Raw genomic sequence first — 16,913 nt, 5'->3', positions numbered from 1 at the left:
GGATGGTACCACCCCCCACATCGGGGTCTCCACTGGGGAAACCGCGGGTCCCAGAGCCTCGGAGATGGGAGGGCAGAGGCTCGGATTATCCACTGCAGGGCAGGCACCGTGTTCGTGACATTAAATCTTGTGCCAAATTCCAGAACAGAGGCTCTTGGTTGAAGCAGGGCTGGGGGTGGGAGCTGGAGTCCTGCCACAGAGCCGCTTGAAGGACAGACTAAGGACTAGGGCTCAGACAGATGGAGCCAAACACTCTGATAAGGGAAATGCGCACATTGCAGACTATACACTCACTGTGGTGTCGATTATATTTTAAAAGACCACATTAGAATGACTTACACAGCCCTGGCCAGTGTTGCTCGTTGGTTAGAGCAGTGGCCTGCGCACCGAAGGGTCTCAGGTTCGATTCCCAGTCAAGGACATGGACCTGGGTTGCAGGTTCGATCCCAGACCCTGGTAGGGGAGTGTGTGGGAAGCAACTAATTGATGTGTCTCTCTCACATCAATGTTTCTCTCTCCCTCCCTTCCACTATCTCTAAAAAGTAATGGGAAAAATATCCTTGGGTAAGCATTAATAGCAACAAAAAATAAAAAACCCTAAAATGACTTACACATTTTCTACATGTAGATATATGTGCGTATTAGTATAAAGGACAGGAACCCATACCCGTCTCATGACGGACCACTGAGAAGGGGGAGGGGCAGGGCTGCCACGTACGGCTGCACGGGGAGTGTACTGAGGGCACCACTTACCTTCCCAGTGTAGACATCCTGGCATTATATATTGATCTAAACTTGGGGTAGGCTCAGATGATGGTGGGTAAAGCTTGCCGAAAGGGTCTGCGTTTGCACTGTTCTCATTATGGCATCGCATGGACTGGGTTCTGAGCCAGATTCCACCACTTACTGGCTGTGGGTCTTGAGCTAGGTCAGTGATGGCGAACCATTTGAGCTCGGCGTGTCAGCATTTTGAAAAACCCTAACTTAACTCTGGTGCCGTGTCACATATAGAATATTTCTGATATTTGCAACCATAGTAAAACAAAGATTTATATTTTTGATATTTATTTTATATATTTAAATGCCATTTAACAAAGAAAAATCAACCAAAAAAATGAGCTCGCGTGTCACCTCTGACACACATGTCATAGGTTCGCCATCACTGAGCTAGGTACTTCCCTCTCCCAGCCTCAGTTCTTCCTTTATCAAATGAGGTAGCACCTACCTGCCAAAGTTGCTAAGAGAATAGGCCCAGCCTCCTCTGACCCTCATAGAGAACTTGAAGGAGTCGCCCACCAGCCCACTGCCTTCCCTGTGCAAACAGGGAACCTGATGCCCAGAGAGGGGCAGAGCCTGCAGGGTCCCCTGGCGGGTTGGTGTACGTGGGTGGGGGGCAAGGGTGATTACTGGGAGCAGGTGAGGGGCTGGGTGGGCAGTGACTCCGTGGCCCGCCCCCCTGCAGCCTGGACGGCGTGCCCTTCCTAATGCACGACACCACGCTGCGGCGCACCACCAACGTGGAGGAGGCGTTCCCGGAGCTGGCCCACAGGCCCGCCTCCATGCTCAACTGGACTGTCCTGCAGAGGCTCAACGCCGGCCAGTGGTTCCTGAAGGTCTGGTGGTGGCACCTGCCCCGGTGCGAGTGTGGAAAGCGTGGGTGGGGACCCCGTGCAGTGAGAGCTGGGCGGCCATCAGCTCAGGGGACCCCACTCCCCAGCGTCCCTCACCGCGGCTTGCTAGCGGCCCCCTTGGGCTCTTGCCTCTGCAGCCCTGAGACTGTGGTTGTCACTGCGTGTGCTGGTCTGTCCCCCTCACCAGGAAACTCATGGTGACAATAGTTTAAAATGGTCAACTCGGTAACACTCCAGAGAGGAAAGTGGTTTCTCTGGTCTGAAATGTTACTCAAGGAGAAGTGTGCTGGGGTCTGGGAGATGTTCCAAGCAAATAATTCTTTTGGTGAGCAGGGTGTGGGGGAGAGAGGTGAGGGCGGGTCTCCTAGAGCCCCCCCCCCCCCATCCCCGCCCAGGGTCACAGCCATCAACCCACCTGACACACATGCTGGCAGCTCAGGGGTCTCTGTGCTCGGTAGCCAGGAAGGCACGTGGGGGCCCCTAAGGTGCTGGTGAGGCAGCCATGTGTGTCCTTGTCTCTGCAGACGGATCCCTTCTGGACGGCCAGCTCCCTGTCCCCCTCCGACCACAGGGAGGCCCAGAACCAGTCCATCTGCAGCCTCGCTGAGCTCCTGGCGTTGGCCAAGGGCAATGCCACGCTGCTGCTCAACCTGCACGACCCTCCGCGGGACCATCCCTACCGAGCCAGCTTCCTCAACATCACCCTGGAGGCCTTGCTGCGCTCCGGCTTCCCCCAGCACCAGGTGAGGCCTGGCGCCCAGCCAGCCTCCGGGACTCAGCATTAACTCACAGGCCCCCTCTGCAGACCTCAGCTTCCACATTTGTGAGATGGGGTACCATGCCCCTCGCCTCCCTGACAGGGTCATTGTGGGACAAGAGGGTAACAAGGAAGTCCCTTTACTGCCAGGAAGCAGTGCCCACATTCTCGTGGGGTAATATCTGGAGATCTGAGGAATCTCACACCAACGTGTGACGCACACTAGATGCTGGTGGCCGCGTGCAGAGTAACTGACATTTCATTATCAGTCATTGTGACCAGGGGCTAGAGCAGTGATGGCGAACCTATGATACGCATGTCAACTCATTTTTTTGGTTGATTTTTCTTTGTTAAATGGCATTTAAATATATAAAATAAATATCAAAAACATGTCTTTGTTTTACTATGGTTGCAAATATCAAAAAATTTCTATATGTGACACGGCACCAGAGTTAAGTTAGGGTTTTTCAAAGTGCTGACACGCCGAGCTCAAAAGGTTCGCCATCCCTGGGCTAGAGGGCAAGCTCCCTGGGTTATTGCCAAAGCAATTCCCAGCCTTGGCTGGGACCAAGTCATCCCGATTACGGTAATTACATGTAAGCTTTTCCACGTGTCAGGCCTGCCTGCCCTGTCTCTTTTCACCCTTCTAGGTGCTTTCGGAGGGGTAGGCTCAAGCCATTTACAGATGAGATCTGAGGCCGCCCCCTCTCTGCCTGCAGGTCATGTGGCTGCCTAACAGGCAGAGGCCCTTTGTACGGAAGGTGGCTCCTGGCTTCCAGCAGACGTCAGGCTCCAAGGAGGAAGCTACCAGCCTCCATAGAGGCCACATCCAGTGGCTGAACCTGCGCTACACTCAGGTGTCCCGCCAGGAGCTCAGGTGCCCACCCCACCCGCCCCAGCTCAGCCAGAGGGCAAGACTGAGTTCCTCCATACTGTCTGTCCGTCTCTTCCTCTCCCTCTCAAATGCACGCGCGCGCGCGCGCGCGCGCACACACACACACACACACGCGCACACACACATACACGCGCGCACACACATACACACACACACACACATACACGCGCGCACACACATACACATACACACACACACACACATACACACACACACATACACACACACACATCTGGGCAGGTGGTTAAGCACAGGGACTTCTGGCTCAAGGAGGAGATGTCAAGAGCATCAGGCAGACATGGGTTTGGCTCTGAGCTGGGCCCTCTGGGAGGAAGAGTCCTCTCTCGGGACAGGTGAGGATGGCATGACGCCTCCCAGGCTCCCAGACCCACAGGCGGACCAGTCTGTGCCTTACCCCACAGGGACTATGCATCCTGGAACCTGAGTGTGAACCTCTACACGGTCAACACGCCGTGGCTCTTCTCCCTGCTGTGGTGCATGGGGGTCCCCTCCGTCACCTCCGACAACTCCCACACTCTGTCCCAGGTGCCTTTCCCGCTCTGGATCATGGTGAGTTGGGGGACTGCTGGGGGCAGAGGGCACCTGGGGGGAGTTGAGAGCTTCCAGTGACACCCAGGAGGGTGCAGACTCCACTTGGGGTCTCTGGTGCTCAGGTTGGGGGAGCCGCTGGGGGGTACAGGCCTGAGGCACGAGGAGGATGTTCGTGGCCGCTGCGTGGGCACTAAGGTGCTGGGAGAGGGGAGGGACCGGGCCGGACCCACAGGCAGAAGCATCACTGACGGGCCCTAGAGAACTGGTGAACAACGACTTGGGTTTTTTGGTTTGGGGTGTTGTTATGTTTTATTTTAAGGAAGGGAAGGCATTGTGAAAAGAGGGTAACAGGATAAGAATAGGGAACAGTAAAATCTGCTCAGAGATCACAGCGGATCAAACCAGTTTTCAGTTGGTTGACCGAGCACCTGCAGACAGGCCTGAATTCCAGGCCCAGCTCTGCCACTGGGGGTGGGAGTCCTTGACCTCCCCCCCGTGCTCCCACTACCTCTCTGAGGAGGGGAACGGCAGGTGGAGGGTCTTGTCACGGCTGAGACCGAGCCAAGGTCAGGGATCAGATCTAGGTCACGGATGGTTAAGTCCATCCACCTGCCCTCTGTCCTTCAAGATCTCCGAGGCTCAGCCCGGAGGAGATGAAGTAACACTGTGGCAGCAGTGGGGGTGAGCACACTCGCGTTTTGGGGTCACAGGAGTTGACCAACGCCCCTCCTCAGTCCACTGAGGTCAAGAGGTTTGCCCTCCTGGCCCCTCCCCACTGTCCCTGGGGGAAGCCCCGCAGTCCGCACCCTACAGTGACACGTGCACTTACACCCACACGGATGCCACACATGGCACACCTGCAGGTCATGGTGACCCTCACACTCATCTGCCTTCATTATTGGCCTCTGGCTTGGAGCCTCCTTAAGCACCCAAACCCTCCAGGCGGAACACTAACCGTCTTTACTCCGAACACCACACGGGCATCTTATCCTGTGCACACACATACCCGCTCCCCTCCCCGACCCACAATGCCCAGAGCTCAGGCCTCCGGGTCCTCCCCTGCCCGTGGACCCTCCGTCTGGAGCCTGACGTGGACTGGCTGTGACTGGAGGCTGGCCACGGGCCGTCTGTCCACAGCCCCCGGACGAGTATTGCCTCATGTGGGTCACCGCGGACCTGATCTCCTTCACCCTCATCGTGGGCATCTTCGTGCTCCAGAAGTGAGTAGGCTCTGACCACCTCCTCGGCCATCCCTGCCCCAAGGCAGACCCGGCTCCCACCCAGCCAGCTGCCCCTCCCCCCGAGCTCTGGGCCGGGAGAAGGCCTGACCACATGGCCCACGCGGGGAGAAGGCTCCCAGTGGCCCCCAGCCCACCCCCCTCCGCCAGAGCTGGTAGCTTCTGGAATGAGCACCCAGCTGGGGGCCCAGAGCCAACCTCTGCCGGATTTGCTGCGTGGACTCGAGTTTCCGCTCCTCTCTGCCTGTCTCCTCACCTGTTGAACACGGTGGTTCCCCCAGCACTCAGCACCCCTCTGTGCCATGCTGGAACCTCCCACCCTCAGACAACAGCTGGGCAGTGGGTGCAGTGGGGAGGTGGGGGTGGCCCCGGGGAGGGTGGAGGGCCCGGCTGGGGTCCCAGCCCAGCCACGCACCAACGGGAAGGGCTTATTCCTGACTGACGTTCTCTCTCTGTCCCATTCCGCTCTGCCCTGGCGCATGTCCCTCCTCTCTCCCCACCCTCCCCTCTCTGCTGCACTCTGGCCTCTCAGCTATCACTTGATCAGGTAATTCTGGTGTGGTCTTCCTCCTCCTGGCCCGTTCTCCCTCCTTGCCGCCCCTCTCTCCAGTTCCTTTGGAACCTGCCTGAGCCCTGTACCTGGGTCAGCTCCCTCCCCGGAAGCCTCCTTCCCTCCCCGGAATCCTCCTCTCCCTGCCATCCTCCCTGCTCTTCCCACCTGGCCGTGTGTGCCCCTCTGCTCTCTCCCTCCTGCTGCTTCTGCACACAGGGAGCCGGTGTTTCCTTGTCGGTTGTTGACCTGGCTTCTGAGCACCAGCGCATCTTCCTCTGCAGAGGGCTCTGCCTGCTGCCCCCTCGGTGTCCCTGCAGGGCCTGCCCGCTGCCCAGCACACGCCCCCCCAAGTTCTGTCTCTCCCTTCCCAGCTGTCGCCTTTCCGCTCCCTGGGTTTGCCTCTCCCATCACTCATTCCCTCTTTACCTTTCTCTCTGTCTCTCATCTCTCTTTCACTTTCTGTCTGACGCCCCTCCCCCATACACACGCTCCCACTTTCCCCTGGAGAGGCCCACAGTGGGCGAGCTTCCTGTCTCAGGTGTGCATGGCCGCAGAAACCCTGGCCGGGCGCTCTCCTTCGGGGTTAATGTTAATTTCCAATGAGACTTCGGTCTCGGAGACCCAAGTCCTTGGTCAAGCACCTTGAGCCCTCCTGGGTCAGAAGGCTTCACCGAGCGGCTTCTAGGATAGTGATGGCGAACCTATGACACACGTGTCAGAGGTGACACGCAAACTCATTTTTTTGGTTGATTTTTCTTTGTTAAATGGCATTTAAATATGTAAAATAAATATCAAAAATATACATCTTTGTTTTACTATGGTTGCAAATATCAAAAAATTTCTATATGTGACACGGCACCAGAGTTAAGTTAGGGTTTTTCAAAATGCTGACACGCCGAGCTCAAAAGGTTCGCCATCACTGTCCTAGGAGAAACTGCTCCCTGGCTGGGGGGCTGAGCCAGGTCAGGTACATCACCCAGGCCTTCCTCCACCCTCACCGGCAGCAGACGTTCAGAGGTGCTGGCTGGCACTGCTGGGCCTGCAGTGGGGTCGGCGTGCCTGGGAGGCTGGCCCTGCGCAACATACAGCCAGGGTGGTGTCAATCTCTTCCTGGGGGTCGAGAGAGGCCTGACGGAGAAGGGCGCCCTGGTGCAGAAGATCATTTCCTCGTTCTTCCATTCACCCAAGTACTTAGGGCCCCCACCACACACACACACACACACACACACACACACACACACACACACAGCAGGCATTGAGGTTGGTGCCAGGGACACAACGATAAATAAGACTCACTTGCTGTCCTCAGGACACAGAGGACACGAAGGGTGCTCGCCCAGCCAGAGTGCAGGCTGCCTTCCCCTCTGCTTCCGGCTTTGCCCTCGTCTGTCCGCTCTGTTCACCCACCCATCCGCCTGTCCATCTGTCTGTCCGTTTCAGCTGTGCTGACCCCATCTGGAAACAACTGATTTCTTGTGGCGTCTGGGCTCCCTCCATCCACCCCAGCAGGGCTCCATGCCCTGGGGTTGGGTTGTTTCCAAGCTGACCCCCGCTTCTCTTGGTGGGAGTGGAAGTGGGGGCCCAGTGAATCCTTCTGTCCAGGTTGCAAAGTCTCAAGGTCAGAGGCCAGGGGTTTGGGGCTAGTTGAGGACGACAACAGGAAAAGCAGTGCCTGGCTGCACGTGGCCCCTCATGCCTGTGCAGCCCGGCCTCGGCCATCAAAGGGACTGACACTTCAGCCAGGGCTCCCCATTGGGGAGTATATGCCCCCCTCTTGCAGGGCTGTTGGTAGAGAGAGCAGCACAGACCCAACCCAAGTCATTCTAAGTCCTTGGCTACGAGCCTGTGAAGACCAGTTCTGAGCAAAACCCCCTGCATCTCCCCTCCTCTCTGCTTTCCTCCCTGGGGTTCCCTCTGGCTTCCCTCAGCCTAGTCATAACAGTGGAGCTGTAGGAGACATCAGCTGGGACTCCCCAAGAGTAGGTCATCAGAGTCATGTCTGCTAAGCCCTCCCCCACCCCACATGTATCACGTCCAAAGAAACCAGGTGAATAACTGCAGGCACCTGAGACAGAACCAACCAACCAACCCAAAACATCCTGGGCCCGGGGAGCTGAGCTGGGTCTGGAGTAAGAGGAAGGCAGGAGAGGTCTGGCTGAGAGTTAGGAGACTGATTCCAGCTCCAGCTCTGCCCTCGCTGGGCCCCACCTGGAGAGTCAGACAGGAGTCCTGCTGGTCTCTCAGGCCCGATCCAGAGAGGCTCTGGGAGAGGGCAGGACCCTGCGTCAGGGATGGGTGGGAAGGGCTGATCCGTGGGGTCGTCTCTGCAGGTGGCGCCTGGGTGGCATCCGGAGCTACAACCCTGAGCAGATCATGCTGAATGCGGCCGTGCACCGGACCAGCCGGGACGTCAGCATCATGAAGGAGAAGCTCATCTTCTCAGGTGGGCAGCCCGAGACAGGCCCTGGGCCCAGTTCTCTACCCTACACATGCACACAGCACAGACACACGGCATGGACATATAGATGCCCACACACGTACAGAGGCACACACATACAGACACACACGCCCTCCACATACGGCCATGTCAGCGTCATGGGTGGTAGGCAAGGGTGATGTGCAGGAGTGGGGTGGAGGGGAAGAGTCTGCTCTGAAGGCCTGTCCCCCTTTGCCTGGTTCATACAGGGACCCCAAATATTGCTGCTGCCGGCCGGCACTCCCAGTCTGATGGAGGAGGAGGCAGCTATATAAGCAAGAACACGGGAAACTGGGTGCCACTAGAGCTCTAACAGATGAGGGCACTGAGCCCAAGTGGGGTACAGAGCAGAGAGTGGTCAGAGCTCCCTGGGTCGGTAGGGATGGTTTTGGAACCCACTTTGCAAGGAAGTGACCTAGCTGAAGCGGAAGGATGGCTAGGAGGGGCCTGGGAGAGGGGTCTGCACTGAGGGCGGAGCGAGCAGGGGCAGGAAGGCCAGTCCAGGCAGGAGCGGCATGTTCAGAGGAAATGAGGGAGCCCTACCTCAGGGCACTGGCAACCAAACACCGTTCCATACAGCGGGTGTGGCGGGGCCGCGGCTGGCTCACTCCAAGGTGGTGCCTGGTGGCCTGGTCAGGAGCTTGGGCCTCATTCTGGAAGCAGAGGAGGGTTGTGGGAAGGTTTGTATTTGGCCGTTGTTGCAGTTGAGCTGTAACAAAGTACCACGAAGCGGGAGGCTCAAACAACAGAAGTTTATTGTCTCACAATTCTGGAGGCTAGGAGTCCACAATCCAGGTGTCGGCAGGGCTGCGAGGGAAGGATCTGGTCCAGCCCTCTCCCCTCGGCCTGTAGATGGTCATCTTCCTGTCCGCATGGCGTCCTCCCAGCATGCATCTTGGTAATTCAGGAGAGAGATGTGAATATGGGAAGAGAGAGAAAAGCAGAGATTTATTGAGCACTTAGGAGCCAGGTGGATCTGGAGTCAAATCCCAGCTCTATCCCCAACTAGCCGTGTGGACTGGAGCACACTGTCCAACCTCCCTCAGCATCAGCCTCCTTGTCTGTAAAGTGGGCTGGTAACCCTCAAAGGAAACATGTGAGGGGTGCGGCCACGCCGGTCCAGAGGGGTCCTGGGTAAACATGCATGGACGAGCAAGAGCCCAATGGGGGTGACTGTGGTTTTGGCGGGACTGGCTCCAAGGATCAAGGATCGTGTGACCATCTCACTGTTCACTCCTTTACGATTCATTTCTCGAACAGATGAATGTCACTGTTTCAGGTGCTTAGGAGGCACACATTCTTGCTTACCTTTGCTCAAAAAAAATCCTCCTGGGAGCATTCCCTGAGCACGGAGACGGGTTGGAGTGCCCCCCCCCCCCTCCGCCCCGCATCCCACAGCCCTCTGGCCACACTGCAGAGCCCCTTCCTGGAGGAAGGGGCCAGTCCAGGGCGCCTGGGATCCCCAGGCCCCCGCACTGTGCCTGGCCTCAAGTCAGAGGGCTGAGGAGCATGAATGGAAGGCAGGAGGCCAGCCCCTACCCCTAGGCCTAGCAGGTTCCACCCAGACCCCTCCCGCAACTTCTCCTGTGCCAAAGACCATTCACTGAGCACCTCTGAGGCAGGCTCTGAGGGGAGTCGACCACAGTCCTCACTCCAGGCTGAGAGGTCGTCTCCAGAGACCCTCAACTCCACCAAGGAACCCTGAGTCCCCTCAGGGAGGTCTCAGCTCCGCTCAGCAGACCTTCCCCTGGGCCTCTGCTGTGTCCAGCTCTGTGCCAGGCACTGGGGACACAGAGGTCCAGACATCACCCCTATCCTTGCAGTGCTCCAGCTGGTGGGGGCCACAGGCAGGGGCAGTACAGGATGTGATGGGGTGGGAAGGAGCGGGGGGTGGGGGGGTGGGAATGAGAAGGTCCCATCCCTGCCAGAAGAGGGGGGTCAGGGAGGCTGTGAGGAGGCTGCAGTAACACAGATGAGAGGAATGAGCCAGATTTTTAAAGAAGGTGTTGATGGGGCAGTCACTCCCAGGAGAGGGGCCAGTTTGTGCAAAGGCCCTGGGGAGAGTAAACACATGGGTGTCGAGCGGATGGTTTGGATGCGGGTGGTTTTCTGTAGAAGGAAGAGTTCCGGGGGAGAGGAGACACCCAGGGGGCCTTGAATACCAATCTCAACACCCAACCTGAACCCAATGGTCTCATCAGGCCACCCTCCCACATCTTCCCGCCATTCTCACTGACCTCTCTTGCCCCCACTCATATTCTGCCTCCTCTGGCCCAACAGAGATCAGCGATGGCATGGAGGTCTCCGATGAGCTCTCTGTATGTTCAGACAACAGCTATGACACATATGCCAACAGCGCCAGCACCCCAGTGGACCCCCGAGGGTCTGGCGGCCACACCAAGACCCTCGCAGACCGGAGTGGGCGTTAGCTGAAGCCCTGTCTTCCCAGGCTGAGCCTAATGGAGAGACCCGGGAACCCAGAAGAGCAGGCAGAAGCTTGTCTGGCCTGGGAGTGCTCTGGGAGCTGGCGCCATGGCCTCCTCGTTGGCTCCAGCCCCTTGTCTGCCATGACCTCTCTTAGGGGGTAGGGGCTCCTCTCCCCGCTCAGGCCCAGCTGGGCCAGGACTCCGGCCTCCCAGATGCCCCTGCAGGCCTGGGGATCCTTCCTCTGGGAAGTGTGGGGCCTGGTCCTCCCCTGAAACCCTCCCTGGAATCCCGGACGCTTTGATGGGCCACTGGGCCGTGCCCTATCCCGTGGCAATGGAGGATGTGGATGCTCACGTGGGACCACCCTCCTGTCTGGGCTGTGAAGCAGCCGACTTCTCTGTTTCTCCTGCTCAAGGACCTGGGGCCGGGCCTCTGCCCCCAGCAGCTCTGCTCTTCACCTCAGTCTCACAGCACAAGGAGGCTCGCCTCAGGAGGAAAGCCTGCATTCGTGGGGATTCTCCTCCGACCAGCCCCACCGCCACTGGCCCTGCCCCAGGAGGGGGCCCAAGCCACGTCCTTAGGAGCAGCTGGAAGTGGCCAGAAGAGCAGGCTCCGGGCTGCTCGGTCCCTGCCCAAGTGTCCAACAGCCTCCAGGGCAGAGTGACCTGCAGGCTCAGGAGAGCGAGGCTGGCACAGTGACCACAGGGCAGGGCCCCCTGGGAAGAGCGTTCTCTGGGCGTGGTCAGGGGGCGGGCATGTGGCCAAGGAGGCCTATAGAGGAAGGAGCCGGAGGGGCTTGGCCAAGTGGTTAAAGCTGCCATGCTGACACATCATTTCTGAACTGTTACTGGAAGGATGGGGACCGAGCTCGCCGAGTTTGGGATTCCGTCCTGGCCCCATGACATGAGGAGGAGCCGTTCTCAGAAACGAGCGGGAGAGGGGCAGGAGAGGGGCAGGCTGGCAGGTTCCTTAACAGCCAGGGCTGGGGGCCGATCTTGGAGAGAGAAAGTGACCGTCCAAGGCCACACAGAATAAGTGGCACGAGAATCCCACCCATGCCTTCTGTAACCAGCCAGGAACAGCACGGGAGATGGGGAGGGCTCCTGGGTCTGATGTCAGGGCGGGCAAAGGGCCTAGGAGGCCCCCTCACAGCCCCATGGAGGTGTTCTGAGCTCCCTGACCTGTGCAGAGACAGACCTGCAGCCAGCAGATGCCTCTCCACCATGGCAGAAGGCTGGTTTGGACTTCTCAAGGATTTGGACCTGACCAAAGCCAGCCCACCCCATTCCTGGCACATTGGGGTGCCTGGGTTGAAAGCCCAGTATAGTCCACAGATGTCCCTTTCTGTCATTCAGTCCTTGGACCTCTGCCCTCCGTGAAGGAGTCAGCAGTGGCCCCGAGGCAGGTCTGTAACTCCCATCTTTGTCCTAAGAGTTTGTGTGATCTTGGGTGTGTCCTAAGGGGAAAAGGGAGAAGCTGAACTCTAGCACCAGCCTGCATTAAATAAACATGGTGCTTTCTGGAACCAAGGGATGTGTCTCTTCTCCAAACAGGGGTCTTCTGGGTAGAATTCTTGGGGTCGGAGTAATTCTGCCACCTTCCTGGAGGAAAGGAAGAGAAACCCCTCCCAAACGTTGGAACCCAGGCTGGGCCCCCCACATTAACTTCTAAGACAGCCTCTCAGGACCTGTGAAGGGCTCACCCCTTCTTTCCTCCACTGAGCATCTGCCAAGTGCTTCCCTTCCTGGAGCAGAGGTCAGCTCCTGCCCCTCCGTGGGCACAAGGGAGTCCGAGTGAAACCTGGAACATCTGGGTCAGGAGTGGGGTTCACTGTCATACCCAAAACGCCCAATAGCCTGCTCTCAAGCCTCTGGCAGGCCCAACAGGAAAGTGGCCTTGACCTTTCATGTCTGCTCCTCCCTGTCCAGGCAGTGCCCCTGGCCAGGATGTCCCAGGCTCCTGGCCAGACTTGGGCAACTTGAGACATCCCGGAGTTCCCAGGAGGGGGTAGAGCAGGCTAGGAGTTCTTGGTGGAAGAGCCAGAGTCCCACTCTCACCAGAGCCCTGCACCATACCCGCCCCCCCCCCCCGCCCCCGCTCCCAATGCAGACAGTCCAACCTCCTCCTCTCACCCCAAACAATGGAGGAAGGACGGAAGCCAGCCTCTACTTGGGCAGATGGCTGGCCTGCCTCCACCCTCAGTTGAGCCCACAGCCCGTGGTCAACCCTGCCTCCTATGCCTTGACCTGAGGAGTTTCTGAAAACCCCAACTTCCTGAAGTCTTCCCTTGTCTGCAGAAGACAACCTGACTACCTGCCCTTCAAAGAGGCCTTCCCTGCCACCCCCTGTAGATCCACTCCATCCTTCCTCCCTTGGACCTCAGTGGGTGAGATCTCCTCAAGGTTGAGCCTTCCCTCTACTTCCTCCAGGGTCCTCCTTCCCAAGGATAGATATAAAGGTGCCTCAATCTAGAGGTCCAAGATGGCAGTGGCATAGGAAGACGCTGAACTCAACCCAGTATACACATGTATAGAGAGCAATCACTCCAAACAACTGAGGACTGAATGAACTAAATATGAGAAAGAGACCTAACAGAAGGCTGGGAAGCCACAGGAGTTCTCCAGGAACCTCGGGAATATCTGGGGCTAGAGGGCCAAGTGAAACTATCTACATCCCCCTCGACCCCCACAGCACAGGTGGGGCTTTAGTCAGGTAATCGGGCCTACCTGCAAGGCTGCTGCAGTGCATTCCCAACACATCACCTGAGCCCATTGTGGTTCCAAACAAAGGCAGCAAGCACAACCCACAGGACATTACGATACACACTTGCCTCCCACTTGCAGCTGCTCAGGGCTAGTAGGCCAGTGCCCCATGTATCTCAGGCACTTGCTTGGCTCCTACCAGCCTGTCGACTTATGAACCAGGAGGTTCCAGTTCCATTCCCGGTCACACCACATGCCTGGGTTGCGGGCTCAATCCCCAGTGTGGGGCATGCAGGAGGCAGCCAGTCAATGATTCTCTCACCATTGATGTTTCTATTTCTCCCTCTCTCTCCTTCTAAAGACACACACACACACACACACACACACACACAACACACCATAAACCATGGAGGGGATTGTAAAAAATGTAGTCCTTAAAAATATACTTAAATTTAAATGCTTTAAAATAGGTTGCTATTGATATAGAACAGTGATGGTGAACCTATGACACGCGTGTCAGAGGTGACCCGCGAACTCATTTTTTTGGTTGATTTTTCTTTGTTAAATGGCATTTAAATATATAAAATAAATATCAAAAATATAAGTCTTTGTTTTACTATGGTTGCAAATATCAAAAAATTTCTACATATGACACGGCACCAGAGTTAAGTTAGGGTTTTTCAAAATGCTGACACGCCGAGCTCGAAAGGTTCACCATCACTGATATAGAATGATATACATAAACCTCATGGTAGTAACAAACCAAAAACCTATATTAAAAAATAATAACAATAAGGAATCCAAACAAAATACAAAAAGAAAAAGAAAAACCCCCCAGCAAACTACAGGAAGGCATCAAAAAAAGAAAGAATAAAGGACTATAAAAACAACAAAAAATAAAACAACCATTAAAGTGGCAATAAGTACATACACATCAACTACATTAGATGTAAATGAACTAAATGCTCCAATAAACAGACATAAGATGCTGAACCGATTAAAAAAACCATGCCCCATCTATATGCTGCTTACAAGAAACTCACTTCAAATCAAAAGACACATTCAGACTGAAAGTAAAATCAGTAAGGAAACAATGGCCCGAAATGACAATTGGGCCAGATGGACATAGCATTTTTTAACATTTCATCCAGAAGCAGCAGGGCACACATTTTTTCCAAGTGCACATAAGAAAAGGTGAGAACGTTTTTCAGGACAGACCACATGTCAGGCCACAAAACAAGTCTCAATAAATTCAAGATTAAAATCACAGAAAGTACCTTCTCTGACCCCAATGGTATGAAACTGAAAATCAATTACAAGAAGAGAACTGAAAAACACACAAATGTGTGGAGGCTAACTAACATATTAAACAATGAATGGGTTAACAATGAAATCAAGGGTTAGGTTAAATAAAAAGATACTTTGAGCTGAAAGAAAATACAATGACCCAAAAGATATGGGTCACAGCTAAAACAGTCATAAGAGGGAAGTTCATAGCAATAAAGGCCTACCTCAGAATTAAGAAAAATCTCAAATACACACTATAACCTTACACCTAAAGGAATTAGGGGGGAAACAAGCAAAGCCCAGAGTAGAAGGAAGGAAATAATAAAGATCAGAATGGAGCCCTAGCCGGTTTGGTTCAGTGGATAGAGCATCGGCCTGTGATCTGAAGGGTCCCGAGTTCTATTCCCGTCAAGGGCAAATGCCCAGGTTGCAGCAGGCTCGATCCCCAGTAGGGGGCATGCAAGAGGCAGTTGATCAATGATTCTGTCTCATCATTGGTGTTTCTATCTCTCCCTCTCCATTCCTCTCTGAAATAAATAAAAATATATTTTTAAAAAAGAGATCAGAATGGAAATAAACAAAATAGAGACTAAAATTAAAATAAAAAAAGATCAATGAAACTAAGAGCTGGCTCTTTGAAAAGATAACCAAAATTGATAAACCTTTAGCCAGACTCATAAAGAAAAAAAGAGAGAGGGCCCAAATAAATAAATTCAGAAATGAGAGAGAAGTGACAACTGAACCATAGAAATACTAAGAATTGAAAGAAAATACTACAATCATATGCCAACAAATTAGACAACCTAGAAGAAATGAATAAATTCCTAGGAACATACACTCTTCCAAAACAGAATGATGAAGAAACATAAAATCCAAACAGACCAACTTCTAATGAAATAGAATCTGTCATTTAAAAAAAAAACTTCCAACAAACAAAAGCCCTGGACCAGATGGTTTCACAGGTAAATTTTATCAAACATTCAAAGAAGAATTAATATCTATCCTTTTCAAATAACTCCAAAAAAATTGAAGAGGAGGGAAGGCTCAAAAATTCACTTTATGAGGCCAGCATTACTGATACCAGTACTAGAAAAAGACAATACAAAGAAAGAAAAATTTTGGCCAATATCCCTGATGAACATAGATGCAAAAATCCTCAACAAAATATTAGCAAACCAAATTCAGCAGTACATTAAAAAGATCATACATCCTGGTCAAGTGGAATTTATTCCCAGGATACAAGGCTGGTTCGTTATCTGCAAATCAATTAACGTAATACACCACATAAACACACTGAAGGAGAAAAATCACATGATAATATCAATAGGTGCAAAAAAAAAAGCATTTGACAAAGTCCAACATCCATTTTTAATATAAATTCCCAGCAAAGTAGGGATAGTGAGAACATACCTCAACATAATAAAGGTCATATATGACAAACCCACAACTAACATCATACTCAATAGCATAAAACTGAAAGCTTTTTCTTTAAAATCAGGAACAAGACAAGGTTGTCCACTTCCACCAGTTTTATTCAACATAGTATAAAAAATCCTAGCCTCAGTAATCAGACAAGAAAAAGAAATAAAAGCCATCCAAATTGAAAAGGAAGAAGTAAAACTCTCATTAGCTGCAAATGGCATAATACTATATAAAGAAAACCTTAAAGATTCTACCAAAAAAACTATTAGAACTAATAAATGAATTCAGTAAAGTAACAGGATACAAAATTAACATTCAGAAATGGGTTACATTTTTATACACCAATAATGAACTATTCAAAAGAAAAAAATGCCTTTTACAATTGAATAAAAAAATACCTAGGAATAAATTTAATAAAAAAGATAAAGGAATTATTTCTGAAAACTGTAAGACACTGAAGAAAGAAACTGAAGAATACACAAATAAATGAAAGGATACACCTTGCTCATGGATAGGAAGATCAGTATCATTAAAATGTCCATACTATGCAGAGCAATCTACAGATTCAATGCAACCCCTATCAAAATACTAATGGCATTTTACACAGAACTAAACAAATAACCCTAAAATGTGTAAGGAATCACAAAAGACCCTGGAGAGACAAATAAATCTTGAGAAAGAACAACAAACTTGGAGGTATCATGCTACTTGGTATCAAATTATGTATATTACAAGGCTATCCTAATCAAAGCAGCATGATACTGGAATATAAACAGACACAAAGGTCAATGAAACAGAATAGAGAGTCCAGAAATAAAAGCACACCTACATGATCAGTAATCTATGACAAGGAGGCAAGAATATGCAACAGGATAAAAACAAATGGTGTTGCCGAAACCGGTTTGGCTCAGTGGATAGAGCGTCGGCCTGCGGACTGAAAGGTCCCAGGTTCGATTCCGGTCGAGGGCATGTA

The 16,913-nt window shown here is 53.2% G+C and overlaps 2 protein-coding genes across 8 annotated transcripts in view; one reads left to right on the top strand and one right to left on the bottom strand.

The window, feature by feature from the left end:
• Window positions 1–12,054, top strand: part of GDPD5 (glycerophosphodiester phosphodiesterase domain containing 5) — an 89,330-nt gene extending 77,276 nt beyond the window's left edge. For 6 of the 7 annotated variants that reach the window (XM_070425641.1, XM_070425635.1, XM_070425636.1 and 3 more), the window contains 8 exons: window positions 1,463–1,613; window positions 2,156–2,374; window positions 3,108–3,265; window positions 3,706–3,853; window positions 4,973–5,055; window positions 5,606–5,620; window positions 7,957–8,069; window positions 10,383–12,054. In XM_070425641.1, the coding sequence (XP_070281742.1) occupies window positions 1,463–1,613; window positions 2,156–2,374; window positions 3,108–3,265; window positions 3,706–3,853; window positions 4,973–5,055; window positions 5,606–5,620; window positions 7,957–8,069; window positions 10,383–10,531 (1,036 nt within the window). In that variant the 3' untranslated portion in view covers window positions 10,532–12,054. The remainder of the gene's footprint in view (window positions 1–1,462; window positions 1,614–2,155; window positions 2,375–3,107; window positions 3,266–3,705; window positions 3,854–4,972; window positions 5,056–5,605; window positions 5,621–7,956; window positions 8,070–10,382) is intronic. The other variant, XM_070425640.1, reaches the window with a different exon arrangement.
• RPS3 (ribosomal protein S3) overlaps window positions 8,841–16,913 on the bottom strand; it is a 35,429-nt gene continuing 27,356 nt past the window's right edge. Inside the window, exon 7 of the mRNA XM_070425644.1 lies at window positions 8,841–8,996. The gene's annotated coding sequence lies outside the window, so the exon portion shown is untranslated. The remainder of the gene's footprint in view (window positions 8,997–16,913) is intronic.

The sequence above is a fragment of the Myotis yumanensis genome, unplaced genomic scaffold (assembly GCF_028538775.1).
Source record: "Myotis yumanensis isolate MYYU_CA2020_CCGP unplaced genomic scaffold, mMyoYum1.0.hap1 SCAF_10, whole genome shotgun sequence".
Taxonomy (NCBI): Eukaryota; Metazoa; Chordata; class Mammalia; order Chiroptera; family Vespertilionidae; genus Myotis; species Myotis yumanensis.
Note: the sequence above shows the minus strand (reverse complement) of the source record. Positions and strands in the feature narration are given on the sequence as shown.